We start from the raw sequence: 17,178 nt of genomic DNA, 5'->3' as shown, positions 1-17,178 counted from the left end.
TTGAAGCTAAGAGCAACAGCAAGAAATGAACAACTAAAGCTGCCCAACACACACTATATTCTGTGTATAGGACTTTGACATCATCACACCATTGTGATGTCATCTGCCCTACACTGATGTCATCACATATACCACACATCTGTAAGTGAGAAATTCACTTACTTCTAAATATTACACTATACTAAAGATATCAGGACCATCTAAGACTCCATTTACTCCACGTTTTTTGGCCTTTATATAATATACAGATATAACAATGTAATCAGGATTGTGTTATTGCATTAATCTGACAAAGTAATTTGTTGTGTTGGGGCTAAGAAAGATATCCTAACTCCAAACTGACTTTTTCTCCAGCAATTGAGGTGTAATATCCTCTTTTACCACAAGATAGCGCTTGGAGGCAATATACAGTGTAATCCTTAGTTAGGCACTTCCAGCTTTTATTTTTCAGAGGCTAGTTAAAATTTTAAAGAAGCGATCTGATTTGTTGGTATAGCAATCTGATTGGTTGCTACGGGCAACTGCTGCACTGCTCCCCTGCATACATAGGCCCTGGTGGAGAAGTTCAGCTACATTGCTGGCACTGTTCCCTTTCAGACAGGCCGCTCTAAAGCTGAAGCACGCGGACCCGGGCAGCCCTTGTTAAACGATTATCAGGTCATGTAATAGGCCCAGTAAATGCAAATGCGATCTAGCAAATTGGCACTCGTTTACATTTATTATCGGGCCTTCATCAGCCCGTGTATAGTACCCTTAGAGTACAGCGCAACTAGGGCAGTGTAATAATAGAGAACTCTGGGAATAATTTAAAAAATCATGGAGGGCAGGGGGTGGTGGGAACATAACAATCAAAGAATACTTACCTGTCCCAGTGCACCTGCATCTGTAGCACCACCACTCACAGGAGGTCTCCTGTTTTTCCCGGCTAACTCAGCAGAAAATACCCGCTCAGTGACTGCAAAAGTGACTGGCTAAGCGGGCATTTCTGAGCTGGGTCGTGACTTACAGGTTCAAAAGATCATAGAGATTGTCAGGAGCCGTGAGGTGTGTAGCTGTGCTGCGGGGGCACAAGGACAGGTAGTTATGCCTTGATTGACATTATGCTCGGAGTTCTCCTTTAAAGGCTATACTGCTACTTATGTCACACATTGCCAGCACCAGCAGACTTTTGCACAGAAACCTAAGCAGAATGGTTGGCAGGAATATGGGGACATCTTGTGGCTATAATTGGAATATCAACTTTCAGTCTATATTAATAGAACTAAACAGTCTTCATCTACCCCTAGAGTGTCTTCAGCCCAAACCAATAACCAAATAAAGAGAAAAGCACACGCAAATAGCATTAGCTGCAGATGAAGATTTTTATTATGCAAAAACAAGCTGTAATCACAAAGAGTTACAATACACAATCAAAACCATTTAAAAGAAGAAGAATTTCTAACCGGTCTCTCTTCATGTCAGTCTTCCCTGCACCCCGTATAATGGATTGCCTGTTTTTTTTTATTTGCGGCACGGATCTTGGCCCCAACAAGGACTCGTAACACTTATGTGTGTATGGTTCCATAGAAATGAATGGGTCTGCATTCTGTCCGGATTTGTAATAAGCGGATTTATGAAAGAGGCCTAAAAGGGAAAAACAGAGATTAATATATTCCATATATATTACATATAGTACAGAATATTCCTTCTGATAAAAATGTGAAGTAAATCAAGGACATATAGGGGGGCATTTACTATTTAGTCTACGGGTACAAACCCACTTGACGTATTTGCTGCGTGAATCAGTCTTAAAAATAAGCAGGCAAAACGCAGGTTGGCTTTATACAATTGTTCTGCGTTAAAATACGCAGTTGCGTATTTTTGAAGCATGAAGCTACATGCGTTTTTCGCACAGGTTGTTAACAACTGATGCTTTGCTAACAACAAGCTTCACGCTTCAAAAATACGCAATTGCGTATTTTAACGCAGAACAATTGTATAAAGCCAACCTGCGTGTTGCCTGCTTATTTTTAAGACTGATTCACGCAGCAAATACGTCAAGTGGGTTTGTACCCTAAAACAACGTAGGCCTGCACCAGTTTCTCATCATAGGACATAAGATGCAACAATAGGCATGTGCATAGTGAATTGTACACTTAGAATAGAATAGAACAGGGGTGTCAAACTCAAATACACAGTGGGCCAAAATTAAAAAAATTGGACAAAGTTGCGGGCCAACCTTGATAATTATTGAAGTGCGAATGCCGCGGTCCTTGCACTGTCAGAGCAGCATGTGGTGTTCCTGGTACTTTCAGTGGTGTGTGTCTCCCAAAGCTGTGCACTATGATAAATTGCTATGATATAATGAAACCAGCCAACCCCCCAATATTGTCCCATCTAGTAGCCAACCCAACCAAAATTGCCCCACATATTAGCTAGCCCTCCCAATAGTGCCCAAATAGTAGTCAGCCCCTCAAGAGTCCCATATAGTAGCTAGCCCCCCCCTGTAGTCCCATATAGTAGCCAACCCTCCCCAATAGTCTCATATAGTATCCACCCCTTCCCTGTAGTCTCGTATAGTAGCCAGCCCTCCCCAATAGTCTCATATAGTAGGCAGCCCTCCCCAACAATCTCATATAGTAGCCAGCCCTCCCCCATAGTCTCTTATATAGTAGCCAGCCCTCACCAATAGTCTCATATAGTAGCCAGCCCTCCCCCATAGTCTCTTATATAGTAGCCAGCCCTCACCAATAGTCTCATATAGTAGACAGCCCTCCCCCATAGTCTCTTATATAGTAGCCAGCCCTCCCCAATAGTCTCTTATAGTAGGCAGCCCTCCCCATAGTCTTATATAGTAGCCAGCCCTCCCCAACAATCTCATATAGTAGCCAGCCCTCCCCCATAGTCTCTTATATAGTAGCCAGCCCTCCCTAATAGTCTCATATAGTAGCCACCCCTCCCTCATAGTCTCTAATATAGTAGCCAGTCCTCCTCATAGTCTCTTATATAGTAGCCAGCCCTCCCCCAGTAGACTCTCATATAGTAGCCAGCCCTCCCCCAGTAGACTCTTATATAGAAGCCAGCCCCTAGAACAGAGTTGTTAAAGGGAACCTGTCACCCGTGGATGGTCAACCGAACCCACCCTACCCCTGAATACAGCCCCCATACTTACCCCATCCTGCCCATCCCGCTCCGGATGCCGGTCCCGCTGTGGAGATATGGCCACCCACTCATCTTCTCATTCCAAGTATGGGGGGTTGTATACAGGGGTAGGGTGGGTTTGAGGGGCCGTCCATGGGTGACAGGTCCTATTAGCTTGGACATAGGAGGCGCCCAGCGCAGGACATGCATGATGACGTCACTGTGCTGCAGGCGTCGGGACGCAGCTCACATACTCCTAGGCTGCAGGCTTAAAACTGCCTGTGGCCTACAAGATTATAATATGGGCCAAAAATAATGGCACCGCGGGCCAGAGTTTGACATGACTGGAATAGAAAGACCATCTTCAAAAATCCAAATTGTGTTTCAGCCATTCGCATCCTCTTGTCCTCTTCTCTCACACACCTTCCCCTCTATTTTGGATCTTTTGAGGATGGTCTTTATACTCTATTCCAAGTGTACAATTCTTTATATACATGCCTATTGTTAGATCTTATGATGGTGATAGGGGGTTAGATTCTGCTTATTGATTAATTATGATTGGTGCACTCACTCACTACACTATGGAGACATTAGCTGTTTTTATATTCAATATATATGTTTACGTACTGCACATAAGCATACTTACAATAAATAAGTGTATTATACTAGGGGACACTTTCACCGGTATTTTATTATTTTTATAGCATATATGCACCTAAAAAATTATGTCTGGGCGCTACCTTAGTACATGCCTACTGAATGGAAAGCACCTTTTTTCTTAGTATTCTAAAATGCTGCTAGATGATAACTCCAGCTGAATGTAATGGATGAGGAATCCATAATGTACAGAAACATCAGTGCATAAAGGTTTTTATCTATTACCATAGGGAGAGCATCTGATAGGATGTAAGATCTATCTTTATGTGTGTAATGCGATGGGCACATTAATTTGTTTGTAATGTTAAAGCGGATGTACCATCAGGTACATTTGCTTGGAGCATTGCCAAAGTATAGAACGGGTATTTTTGAACCGTAGCCCGGTTCCCGTGTATGGTGCCGTTCTATTTACGGGTAACAGGCCAGGGGTGAAGCACTGGAGGCGGGCCGGCCCACCCTCAGTAGAAGAAGACCCCCTCTCCTCTATGACGCAGCTCCAATAGAATCAATGGAGCCACGTTATAGAGGGGGGGGGGTTTCCACCCACTGGGGGCGGGCCAGCCTGCCTCCACTGCTTCACTCCCGGCCCAGTATCCATGAATAGTATACTCAGTTTTCGAGTATCTTGCTGTCTTTTTACAGTTACAAAAGCCTGATTTGTAGCGTTAAATGTTTGCACTTTTTTTTCCACTCAGGTCATCACAGGATGTAACACCTCTGACCACAGAGTCAAGCAAGCAGAAATGAAAATAAAAGTGTAAAGCAACATTTATTACTACATGACATTATTTTATTATTAGATTTATTATTACAGGACATTATTACATTTATTATTAACCCCTTGCCGTTTGGGGAACGTCATGTAAAGTAGGTAGTTAATGCAACATGACGTTCCCCAAACGTCATGTTGTTCCTGCCTCCCCCCGCTGTTGGTAAGTGAGATCGGGCAGCGGGAGGAGGCAGTATCACACCACATCCTCCCGCTGCCTCTGCCCGGAGGGGAGCCGCGCTCCCCCCGGGCAGTTAACCCCATAAACGCCGCGGTCAATGCGACCGCAGCGTCTATGGGGGAGATGTCATGTTTGCCGCCGATCGGACGGCGGGAGGAGGCTGCAGCACGTTGCCTCCTCCCACCGCCACTGTCACTGTGTCCCCTGGCCCCCCTTCCCCTGCCGCCGGTACCGGAGATCGCAGCTATCAACGTTATAACGGTAATCTCCGGTACCGGCGCCGCCGACAGCTTTCATCTCCCCCCACCGTGAATCCACGGTGGGGGGAGATGAAAATGTAATAATCAGACCCCAGATCAGCCCCCCTAGTGTCCCGATCACTAACCCGCTCCCTCCCCGGGCGGCCATCAAATCCAAGATGGCCGCCCCCATCCCTGCGAACAAACGATGTTTGTTCGCAGGGATGGAAATGAAAAAATGATCAAAGCCCCATGCTCTCCACCACCGGAGGTAGCGGAGAGCATGGGGCAGTGATCGGGGACCCCCCTGGGGGGTCCCGGAACAGGCGATCGGCGGTATATACTATATACCGCTGATCGCCTGTTCCCAGTGCTGCCGGCACTTTTTATCCCCTGTCACCATAAATCATTGGTGACAGGGGATAAAAAGTGATACAGTGTCGCCCCCCAAGTTGCACGTAACCACCGCACGTTGCCCGTAACAACCGCATATTGCCCGTAACCACCACACGTTGCCCGTAACAACCACACATTGCTCGTAACCACCGCACGTTGCCCGTAACCACCGCACATTGCCCGTAACCACCGCACATTGCCCGTAACCACCGCACATTGCCCGTAATCACGCCAGATTGCCCATAACAACCGCACGTTGCCCCTAACCACCGCACGTTGCCCCTAACCGCCCCAGGTTGCATGTAATCACAACAGATTACCCGTAACCACCCCAGGTTGCCCGTAATCACGCCAGATTACACGTAACCACCGCACGTTGCCCGTAACCACCGCACGTTGCCCGTAACCACCGCACATTGCCCATAATCACGCCAGATTGCACGTAACCACCGCATGTTGCCTGTAACAACCGCACGTTGCCCGTAACCACCGCACGTTGCCCCTAACCGCCCCAGGTTGCCTGTAATCACACCAGATTACCCGTAACCACGCCAGATTACACGTAACCACCGCACGTTGCCCGTAACCACCGCACGTTGCCTGTAACCACCGCCTGTTGCCCGTAACCACCGCACGTTCCCCGTAACCACCAGACGTTGCCCGTAATCATGCCAGATTGCACGTAATCACGCAAGATTGCACGTAACCACCGCACGTTGCCCCTAACCGCCCCAAGTTGCCTGTAATCACACCAGATTACCCGTAACCACTGCACGTTGCCCCTAACCGCCCCAAGTTGCCTGTAATCACACCAGATTACCCGTAACCACTGCACGTTGCCCCTAACCGCCCTAGGTTGCCCGTAATCACGCCAGATTACACGTAACCACCGCACGTTGCCACTGACCACCGCACGTGGCCACTGACCACCGCACGTTGCCACTGACCACCCCACGTTGCCACTGACGGCCGCACATTGCCACTGACGGCCGCACGTTGCCACTGACCACCGCACATTGCCACTGACCGCCACACATTGGCACTGACCACCGCACGTTGCCTCTAACCACCGCACACTGCCTCTAACCACCCCAAATTGCCAAAGACCCCCTCTAGATTGCCGTAAACAACCCAAATTACATATAAGCACTTCAGTTTATCCGTAACCAACCCAGATTGTCCGTAACCACCCCACGTTGGCCGTAACCACAGCAGGTTACCTGTAACCACCCCAGATTGTCTGTAACCACCGCAGATTACCCGTAACCACCTCCAGATTACTTGTAACCACCCCACATTACCTGTAATCTAATTTTTTTATTGTATTTTAGTAACTGCACTATTCTAATAACTGTTTCTAGCTGCGGTTTTGCTCCAGCAAATTGGCGCGCCCTTCCTTCTGAGCCCCGCTGTGTGCCCATACAGGGGTTTATGCCCACATATGAGGTACCGTTCTACTCAGGAGAACCTGCGTTACAGATTTTGTGGTACATTTTCTCTCCTGTTCCTCGTGAAATTTAGAAATTTCCAACTAAAGGAACATATTATTGGAAAAATTCGAGTTTTTCATTTTTACTGTCTACTTTTGAATACTTTCCTCTAATACCTGTGGGGTCAAAATGGTCACCACACCCCAAGATGAATTCTTTGAGGGGTGTACTTTCCAAAATGGGGTGACTTATGGCGGAATTTTACTCCGCTGGCACTACAGGGGCTCTGCAAACGCACCTGGCGCTCAGAAACTTCTTCAGCAAAATCTGCACTGAAAATGCTAATTGGCGCTCCTTCCCTTCTGAGCCCTGCTGTGTGCCCATAGAGTGGTTTATGCCCACATATGGGGTACCGTTCTACTCACGAGAACCTGCGTTATAAATTTTTGGGTACTTTTTTTTCTCCTGTTCCTCGTGAAATTGAGAAATTTCAAACTAAACAAACATATTATTGGAAAAATTCGAGTTTTTCTTTTTTACTCTCTACTTTTAAATACTTTCCTCTAATACCTGTGGGGTCAAAATGGTCACCACACCCCAAGATGAATTCTTTTAGGGGTGTACTTTCCTAAATGTGGTCATTTTTGGGGGGTTCTATTCTGCTGACACTACAGGGGCGCTGCAAACGCACCTGGCGCTCAGAAACTTCTTCGGAAAAATCTGCACTGAAAATGCTAATTGGCGCTCCTTCCCTTCTGAGCCCGGCTGGGTGCCCATACAGTGGTTTATGCCCACATATGGGGTACCATTCTACTCAGGAGAACCTGCGTTACAGATTTGGGCATGCAGCTTCTCCCCTGTTCCTAGTGAAATTGAGAAATTTCAAACTAAACGAACATATTATTGGAAAAATTCGAGTTTTTCAATTTTACTGTCTTATTTTGAATACTTTCCTCTAATACCTGTGGGGTCGAAATGGTCACCACACCCCAAGATAAATTCTTTGAGGGGTGTACTTTCCAAAATGGGGTGACTTTTGGGGGGGTTCTCTTCTGAGGACACTACAGGGGCACTACAAACGCGCCTGGCGCTCAGAAACTACTTCAGCAAAATCTGAACTGAAAATGCTAATTGGCGCTCTCTTCCTTCTGAGCCCTCCTGTGTGGCCATACAGTGGTTTATGCCCACATATGGGGTACCGTTGTACTCAGGAGAACCTGTGTTACAAATTTTGGGGTGCGGATTCTCTCATGTTCCTTGTGAAATTGAGAAATTTAAAACTAAACAAACATATTATTGGAAAAACTAAAGTTTTTCATTTTTACTGTCTAATTTTAAATACTTTCCTCTAATACCTGTGGGGTCAAAATGGTCACCACACCCCAAGATGAATTCTTTGAGGGGTGTACTTTCCAAAATGGGGTGACTTTTGGGGGGTTTCTCTTCTGCGGACACTACAGGAGCGCTGCAAACGCACCTGGCGCTCAGAAACTTCTTCAGCAAAATCTGCATTAAAAAAGCTAATTGGCGCTCCTTCTCTTCTGAGACCGGCTGTGTGCCCATACAGTGGTTTACACCCACATATGGGGTACCGTTGTATTCAGGAGAACCTGCGTTACAAATTTTGGCATGCTTTTTTTCTCATGTTCCTTTTGAAAATGAGAAACTTTAATCTAAACGTATATATTATTTGAAAATTTAAATTTTCAATTTTTTTAAAGCCTAATTGTGAATACTTTCCTCCAGCCCCTGTAGGGTTAAAATGCTCATTATACCCCTAGATTAATTCTTTAAGGTGTCTAGTTTCCAAAATGGGGTCACTTATGGGGGTTTTCAGTATACAAGCCTTCTAAATCCATTTAAAAAAAGAACTGGTCCCTAAAAAAAAATCAGTTTTGGAAATTTTCACAAAATGTGATAATTTGCTAATAAATTTCTAAACCCCATAACACCCTAAAAAAGTAAAATATGTTTCCCAAATTATGCCAGAATAAATAGGACATATTGGTAATGTGATTTAGCAACTAATTTATGTGCTATGACTTCCTTTTTTAGAAGCAGAGAATTTCAGAAGTTCATAAAATGCAAAATTTTCAAATTTTTCATGATATTTTGATGTTTTTCACAAAAAATACACAAAGTAGTGACCAAATTTTGCTACTAATATAAAGTGTCATATGTGACGAAAAAACAATCTCAGAATCGCTAGCATACGTTAAACATCACTGAGCTATAAGCGCATAAAGTGAGACAGGTCAGATTTTGAAAAATGAGCCTGGTCATTAAGGCCAAAACAGGCTTTAGAGGCAAGGGGTTAAAGGACATTAGTATTATTTAGTATTATTTGTAATCTATCATGTATGGGATAAAAACAGAAGACTGGATTTTAGATGTGAACTGAAATTTCCACTTATAAGCAAAAATTCACCATTGATCATTATTCATTACATGTGGATTTGCTTTGGACTGCAGTAAAACCTATTGTGTGTAAATTCTATGGTTTAGTCCAGGCGATTTTAAGAAACTTTGTATTTGGGTTTATTAGGCAAATATGGAATTATCTGCATTTAAATACACTTTCCCCAGGTCTCCCCCCCCCTTCTCTCTCTCATTCACTGCTCATTATCAAGAAATCGCATCTTGTTTACATCTGATGTGCCCTGTCTGTTCTATGAAATGGGGAGGGGGAAGGAGGGAGATTAGTCGGCAGCAGAGAACAAAGGATTACAATGCGTGAGCTGTGTGAAAGCCTCTATTCAGAGGTCAGAGAGGTCAGTGCTGACTTCAGAGGAGATAGTCCAGTGATGTAGCTGTAAATTAACTCTTTGTTGTCCTGTTTTGGTGCCTCATCTCTCTCCACCCCTCCCCTCTCCATAGAGAACAATAAAGACAGGGGGGAGAGGTTCAGACTGCTTTCTCATGAAAAAAAATGTATTTTTTGGCTAATAAACCCAATTATAACGTTTCTTAAAACCGCCTGTACTATTGATTTCTGCAAAAAAAATAAAATTAAACGACGGGTATACTTTAAATGACAAATTTAGGCAATATATATGCTCTAAGCTGCCTAAAAATAGTCTGTGCAGGCCAAAAGACAACATTTTGAGAACCTTTTTTGCACCTGGAGTATCTCAGTAAATTTATCCCAAGGGGTCACAATACCAAGCTAGGGGTTAATACTGTAACAGCAATGCTATTACATTTGGACTGGCAGATAAAATACTGAAGATTAAAGGACAAGTGCCATGAAAAACTTTTTCCCAGTAATTGAAGCACATTACAAAGTTATATAACTCTGTAATGTGCTTCAATCACCTATCTGCCTCCCTTCCCTGTCTTTTCCCCCCTCCACCCCCCACCAGGAAGTGTCCTGACTCACACAGACCTGATTACTGTCGTCACTGTCACCAAGCTCTTCTCTCAGCTCCTTCTCCTTTTACACTAGCCTCCCCCCTCCCCTGCCTTGTCAGGTGACAGGCTTGCTCAGCTCCCATTGGCTGAACAACTGCAAGCCATCACTTGTCACATCTCACTTGCTTATCTTCCCTCAGACTGACTGCTGCACATAGGCAGCTCCCCCCTCCCCTCATACCCTCTCTCCTGCTGCCGTGGACTCAGTGAAGGAGTCATGTCACTAGAGAAGATAAGCTGAGCAAGCAGAGTCACCTGACAAGGAGGGGGGGGGGGCTGCTTTAACAGGACCTAGAGCAGCCCTCCTGCTGTTCACTCATCCTCACGAGAAGGAGCTGCCTGGTGACGACAGTAATTAGGTCTGTGTGAGTTAGGACACTTCCTGGTGGGGGGTGGAGGGGGGAAAAGACAGGGAAGGGAGGCAGATAGGTGATTGAAGCATATTACAGAGTTATATAACTTTGTAATGTGCTTCAATTACTGGGAAAAAGTTTTTCATGGCACTTGTCCTTTAAAGTGTGTGCTGAACATATAATCAATACAGTGTCACAGAGTCTGTAAACTTTGGGCTGCCACTGGTTTGGCATTGTCTATAATATTACATTGTCTAATGAAATATTTCAACCTTGAGATCTAATAATGGACAGCTAGACTCAGGATGACAGAACAAGAGCACAGTCAGCAGGAACATGGAAATGAAGCAGAAAACAGGAACATGGTGACTAGAGATGAGCGAACCAGCCGGATTTCTGGTTCGTATGAATCAGAAATCTCTGCGGCTGACTCCCGCTGCACAGAGCTCTGTGCAGCGGGTTGATACTTCATAAGGAACGCCTGGAAACTGGGATACAACCAATGCCAATGGCTGTATCCCAGTTTTCCAGGCGTTCCTTACGATGTATCCACCCGCTGCACGGAGCCGGCAGACAGCGGGAGTCAGCCGCAGAGATTTCTGATTCATACGAACCAGAAATCCGGCTGGTTCGCTCATCTCTAATGGTGACATTGGCAGGGCAGGAACAGGGTCTCAGCAGCAGACTGGACTATGGAAACAGCAGCAGGACTGGACTATGATAGCAGCAGCAGGACTGGAGTATGGTAACTGCAGCAGGACTGGAGTATGGTAACTGCAGCAGGACTGGAGTATGGTAACTGCAGCAGGACTGGGGTATGGTAACTGCAGCAGGACTGGAGTATGGTAACTGCAGCAGGACTGGACTATGGTAACTGGAGCAGGACTGGAATATGGGTAACAGCAGCAGCACTTTACTAGGGTTACAGTGGCAGGACTGCAATGTGGTTACAGGATTGTCAGGCATAAACACAAGAGTGTAGCACAACAAATACCAGACAAAGGCAGGAACTGAGACTCAAGACCTGGAGGTGTAGACACAGACAATGGTGTAGGGCAGTTATGGGCAATCTTTTGAGCTTGGTGTCAGCATTCGGTGAAAAAATGAGTATAACTCGAATGGTGTAATACTTCGAGAAAAAACACCATAATTTTGCGTTCCTTGTAGTTTAAATAACAAAAATATGTAATTGTAATATATAACTGTACTTAATAAACCAAAAAATAATTATTGTGGGAAGTAAACTAAAAACTACACACACACACACACACACACTACCCCACCTGACCCCCATCCCTCCCCATACACTACCCCACCTGACCCCCATACACTACCCCACCTGACCCCATCCCTCCCCATACACTACCCTACCTGACCTACATCCCTCCCCATACTCTACCCTACCTGACCTACATCCCTCCCCATACTCTACCCTACCTGAACTCCATCCCTCCCCATACTCTACCCTACCTGACCCTTCCACACACACTACCCCACCTGACCCCCATCCCTCCTCATACACTACCGTACCTGATCCCCATCCCTCTCCATACACTACCCTACCTGACCCTTCCACACACACACACACTACCCCACCTGACCCCCATCCCTCCCCACACACACTTACAATACTGCTGTGGTAACACTGGAGGCAGGAGCAAGTCGGGGCTGAAAACAGGAGCAAGATGAAGCTGTAGCGCGGCACCGCTCCGTCCATCCGTGCGCAGCTATTGTGCCAGGTGACGTCACAGTAGCTGCATCCGGGCGGTATGTGGGGCGGAAATACGTGGGGTGGGGCCCACAGTAAGGCCAGTGGACTGCCCTAGAGCTTGCATGCAGCCGCATACTTTTCTGTGTGCGGCCACATGGCGGCCGCGTGTCAGCGTCTATGGCTACGCGTGTCATAGGTTCGCCATCAGGTGTGTAGGGGATGCAATGGTTACAAATTTGACCAGCCCCTATGCAACGGGAGCCTCACATGCTGTCATCTCATGGTTCTCTCAAATCAGCTGTTAAATGACAGCCAGCTTAGAGAATTGCTGAGAACAAGCTTGCAGGTAGGAGAGAGATCATGAAGGATGGACAAGAAAGCCAAGAAAAGAACCTTACAGCCTTGTGAGACGTTGACACAGCTTCACCAGTTAAAACCATTCAGTTTTCATATTGCTCTTCAGGGTCACAGAATGGAGAAACTAAATGTGTATATTAGATCTATTGAGGAGAAAATAATGGATGGACATTTATGTCTCTGCAGTCGGCTCTGCTCCCTGTGCAGTTGCAGCGACGGTGTATTGCACCCTCCACTCCTATTGACTTCAATAGGAGCTGTGGCTGCAATACCCGTGAATGCCCCCAGCCCCATACCCGTGATCAGAACAGCACCGTACAGGGGAACCGGGTCGTGGTTCAAAAACCGGCTTCCCTGCACCAGCGCCGTTCTTTTCAGGAGTAATGTTAAAGCGAATGAACCTGATGGCATATTCACTTTAAGAGCTGTGTTTCTGGGTTAAGGAGTCATTTTTAGTAAAAAATAGTTATATACAAAATGTTAGAAATCACACAAACCAAATGAAGGAGTATTGTTTGAAATGACAGTGACTATTTAAAGATGTTTACAGCCCCCTATGAAGCAGAGGTGTGGGTGCCAAAAAAGAGTTTTATGTTTTCTGAGATGGAGGAAACCACTAAACGTCCTGCTTTGTGTTCAGAAGATATTATTATTGGTTTTGATGCCACATGGTTTAGCCCACACCCTTTATGAAGCTATGATCTGACTTAAGGTACTTTTCACGATAATACATACTATGTGCAGTGTACATATAAATATATATATATAATTGATATGTTTGACATGACATTAATGCATATCTGGTGTCCCACTACGAGTGTTGCTCCTATTCACACCCTTTGTAAAAGTCTGTACTTTTGTGTGGTCTTTTTGCAGCTACAGTATTACTGGAAATGACCACTAGATGTCGCTGTATTGTGTAACTAAAGTATGGAAGCTGCACGGCTGAAGTATCTCAATGGTTATTTGTATGTGTATGTACCAGATTCTGTTAGCCAGTAGGATCTTTCCGTTCTTCTGTCCTATCGCCTCTCTTCTTTCCCCTCTTCTGTAGCACTCTTTCCACCCAACCACAGCGTGCCTTACACGCTGGTTAGGAAGTTAGTCCCTTGGGTGAAGGAGGAGTCTTAGCTTAGCTTTGGTGAAGAAAGGACACAGCTCATATAGCTCTCCACAGGTCCCCTCTACAGTCGCAGATCTTAGTCAGTACCCTGCATGGGTAGGACACGGGACAGAGTCCTCTTACAAACCTATTTCTTGAAGCATCAAACAAGCTGTGTGATGCACTGTTAAACCCTTCAAGAGAGGACTATTCAACAGATAATCTCAACCCACGCCAAGGGCTAAGAGTAACTACAGTGCAGGACAAAATCCACAAGAGAGCCAAAGAGCTAGGAACTGATCCGGGTGGAACAAAGTTACTAAAGGTCTGTGAACTCCATCTCGCAGCGCGGTTGTACTTAGGAAATCCTAACCATTCTGCTCACCCCAGGTAGCAGGGTCTGGGGCCTGTGTCACCCATTGGTACGGTTCCGCCAAAGGTGTTGTGAAGACTATAGGAAAAGGTCAATACACAGGCACAGGTTGTTTCTTCTTCTTCAACTTTTTCCAGTATCCTTCTATGCACTCCAACCTCCCGGAAGAGAACATTACTACTTGGGTTGAGGCTCCTACAGCACTCCCCTCTCTACTACTTCAGTACAACCTTATCAACTGTACTACATCCTACTCAGCACTTACCACACAGATCTGGTGGTTCTATGTCCGTATATTTATTGGAACTGTATCAAGTGTATCTCAAGATTCGTTGTATTCCCTGCTGCACATTAACAACTAGTAAACCAAGTCAACGGTAGCAACGTTGTGATTCTGTGATTATTCACCACCACCTGCACAGCACTTACACCGTAACCTTGGGACATTTCCCCTTTCTGTGGGTGGTGGGTCCTACCACTATTCGGGAGGGTTACTAAACCACTCTGGCCATCCGTGATAACAACACCTGTGACTACACTATCCCAAGGGACCCTGCAGCAACCCGACAGGACACCGACCACAGGGGAAAAGGGTACAACCGGCCTTAGGGCTCGTTCACACAGAGCAAAAGCAGCTGAATTTCTGCGCTGAATCAGTGCTGAAATTTCAGCCGTTAAAATAGTTGCAGAGCTAATTTCCATTGTGTTGAATGGAAATTCTGCTCTGCAGTTCACACAGTGGAATTTCCGCACTGAACTAATCCGCTTTCTGCCAGAAGAATGAACATGTTCATTCTTCCACTAGCGGAAGCCTATACAAACCAATGGGGCTCTAATTTTCTGTTTCAGTGCGGAATACACGCGTATTCAGCGCGGAATAGAAGCGTAATACAAGCGGAAATTACGCGCTGAATCAGTGCGGAAATGGGGAAAAAAGGGGGGAGGAGGATTCTAGTATATATTCTAGTATAGTCTAGTTTACTTGCCAAATACTCGCTGAATTTCAGCATGCATGCGGATTCAGCGCGGATTCCTCGAGTACTCCGCGCTGAATTTGTCAAGAGCTGATTACGAGCTGAACACTTTCCTAGCTGAATACGCAGGGATTCTGCTTGCATTCTGCTTATATTCTGCTCGGAATTCAGCGTCAGTTGATTTCAGGCGGAAATATTTCCTCGCGTAATCCGCCCCTTTTGCTCTGTGTGAACGTAGCCTTACTCTCTAAAGCAGGCGTGCCATCACACCTGTGTGCCCACAAGGCACTGGCATCACGTGACAACATAATAAGGTCCGGCTGTATCTCAGCCATCCACCCCAAGGAGTGGCGTCACACTTCCATCTAGCAAGTGACCGGCCGTCCCACCGCTACAACATCATCCTGGGGTTACCACACATATGTAGACACATAGGGTGAGTTTTATCAAAGGGTGTAAAATTTAGACTGGTGCAAACTGCCCATAGCAACCAATCACAGCTCAGCTTTCAGCTCTGGTACAATGAAAGAGGAGCTGTGATTGGTTGCTGTGGGCTGTTTGCACCAGTCTAAATTTTACACTATGTTTGATAAATCTCCCCCATAAAGTGTATCTATCCATCCGCATCTCTTCTCTTCATCCATCCCCTTCCTTGGTTGAATTTGATGAACATATCTTTTTTTTTCTTTTAACCTTACTATGAAACTTTGAATTTCAAAATTGTGAATCTCATTCGGTTTTCTGTCTCGGAAAAGTCATTAACCAGTCGCTATTCACTATATATATATATATATATATATATATATATACAGTATACCAGGGGTACATGTTAACTTTATTTACATGATTAACTATAGGGAATGTGTAGGAAATAGCTATGGAGTAAAAAGCAGTCCTATCTATGCCTTGGTTCCTGAAGTTGCAACATGTATCATCCCTCTAATCCTGCTGCAGAAGGAAGTAGGTAGCATTACAAATATAGAACTTTTATTACAATGATGATAATGGAATTTAAATGGGTATTCCAGGCAAATTTTACTGATGAGCCGTCCACAGGATAGCTCATTAATAAGTGATTGGCAGGGTACAGTGTTGGTGTTACACTTACTATGTGTACTAGTATTATTTATCATAGTTATCATGTTAACACTTCTTGAGTTTCCTTACACTAAGAGGACAGGAAGTCAGACTGAGAGCTCACTTCTTACCATAAGCCTTCTGCTATCTCATGAGGAAACATGAACATCTGGATTGTGTTTGCCTTTTCTACGTATATTCAGAGTAAGTCATGAATCTACTTCCATATCGTAGTAGCTAAGTTAATCTAAGTTAACAGGGCTGTGCTGGTTATGGTGACTACTACACGGCTTTTCTAACTGTGCTCACATTTACAGGCTACGTTCACACTACGTATATTTCAGTCAGTATATATATATTTTAGTCAGTATATTCCAAACCAGGAATGGATTAAAAACACAGAAAGGCCCTGTTCACACAATGTTGAAATTGAGTGGATGGCCGCCATTTAATGGCAAATATTTGCTGTTATTTTAAAACAACGGCTGTTATATTGAAATAATCGCAGTTATTTACTGTTATATGGCGGCCATCCACTCAATTTCATCATTGTGTGAACAGATCCTTTCTGTGTTTTTAATCCACTCCTGGTTTTGGTTGCAATACTGACTGAAATATACATATACTGACTGAAATATACGTAGTGTGAACGTAGCCTATTAAGTTGTATAAATATGTGGATAAGCCCTTAATGGATAGTGACAGAGACTATGTTCACACAACGTCGAAAAAATAAGACGTCCGATTTTCATATTTAAAATAACGACCGTTTTTGCCGAGATTTAACTGACTGCAATGCAATGCATTTAAGTCAATGGGAAGACGGACGTCCAATGCACACAGCGTATTGAATAATGGACGTTTTTGCTGCAGGCGTCAAAATAATGAACATGATCATTCTTTTCGGGCGTCTTTTGCAAACAGCGGACGTTTTTTATTTGTAGTTCACACACAGTTTTCCTTTTGTCACCGTTCTGTCTCCGTTTTTAGTATTAAATTCAATGGACTTTTCAATTAAGCCACATCCA

General features: G+C 44.9%; 1 protein-coding gene across 7 annotated transcripts in view; it reads left to right on the top strand.

The window, feature by feature from the left end:
* LOC138770703 (uncharacterized) overlaps positions 1 to 17,178 on the top strand; it is a 66,860-nt gene that overhangs the window by 34,625 nt on the left and 15,057 nt on the right. Inside the window, exon 1 of one of the 7 annotated variants that reach the window (XM_069949872.1) lies at positions 15,986 to 16,354. The exons of the other annotated variants lie outside the window; for them this stretch is intronic. Within the exon in view, the coding sequence (XP_069805973.1) occupies positions 16,312 to 16,354 (43 nt within the window). The 5' untranslated portion in view covers positions 15,986 to 16,311. Of the gene's footprint in view, positions 1 to 15,985; positions 16,355 to 17,178 lie in introns of those variants that run through there. 7 annotated transcript variants of the gene reach the window in all.

Source organism: Dendropsophus ebraccatus, chromosome 13, assembly GCF_027789765.1.
Source record: "Dendropsophus ebraccatus isolate aDenEbr1 chromosome 13, aDenEbr1.pat, whole genome shotgun sequence".
In the NCBI taxonomy this organism is placed as follows: domain Eukaryota; kingdom Metazoa; phylum Chordata; class Amphibia; order Anura; family Hylidae; genus Dendropsophus; species Dendropsophus ebraccatus.
The sequence above is the reverse complement of the archived record's forward strand: the minus strand, read 5'-3'. Positions and strand labels throughout refer to the sequence as shown.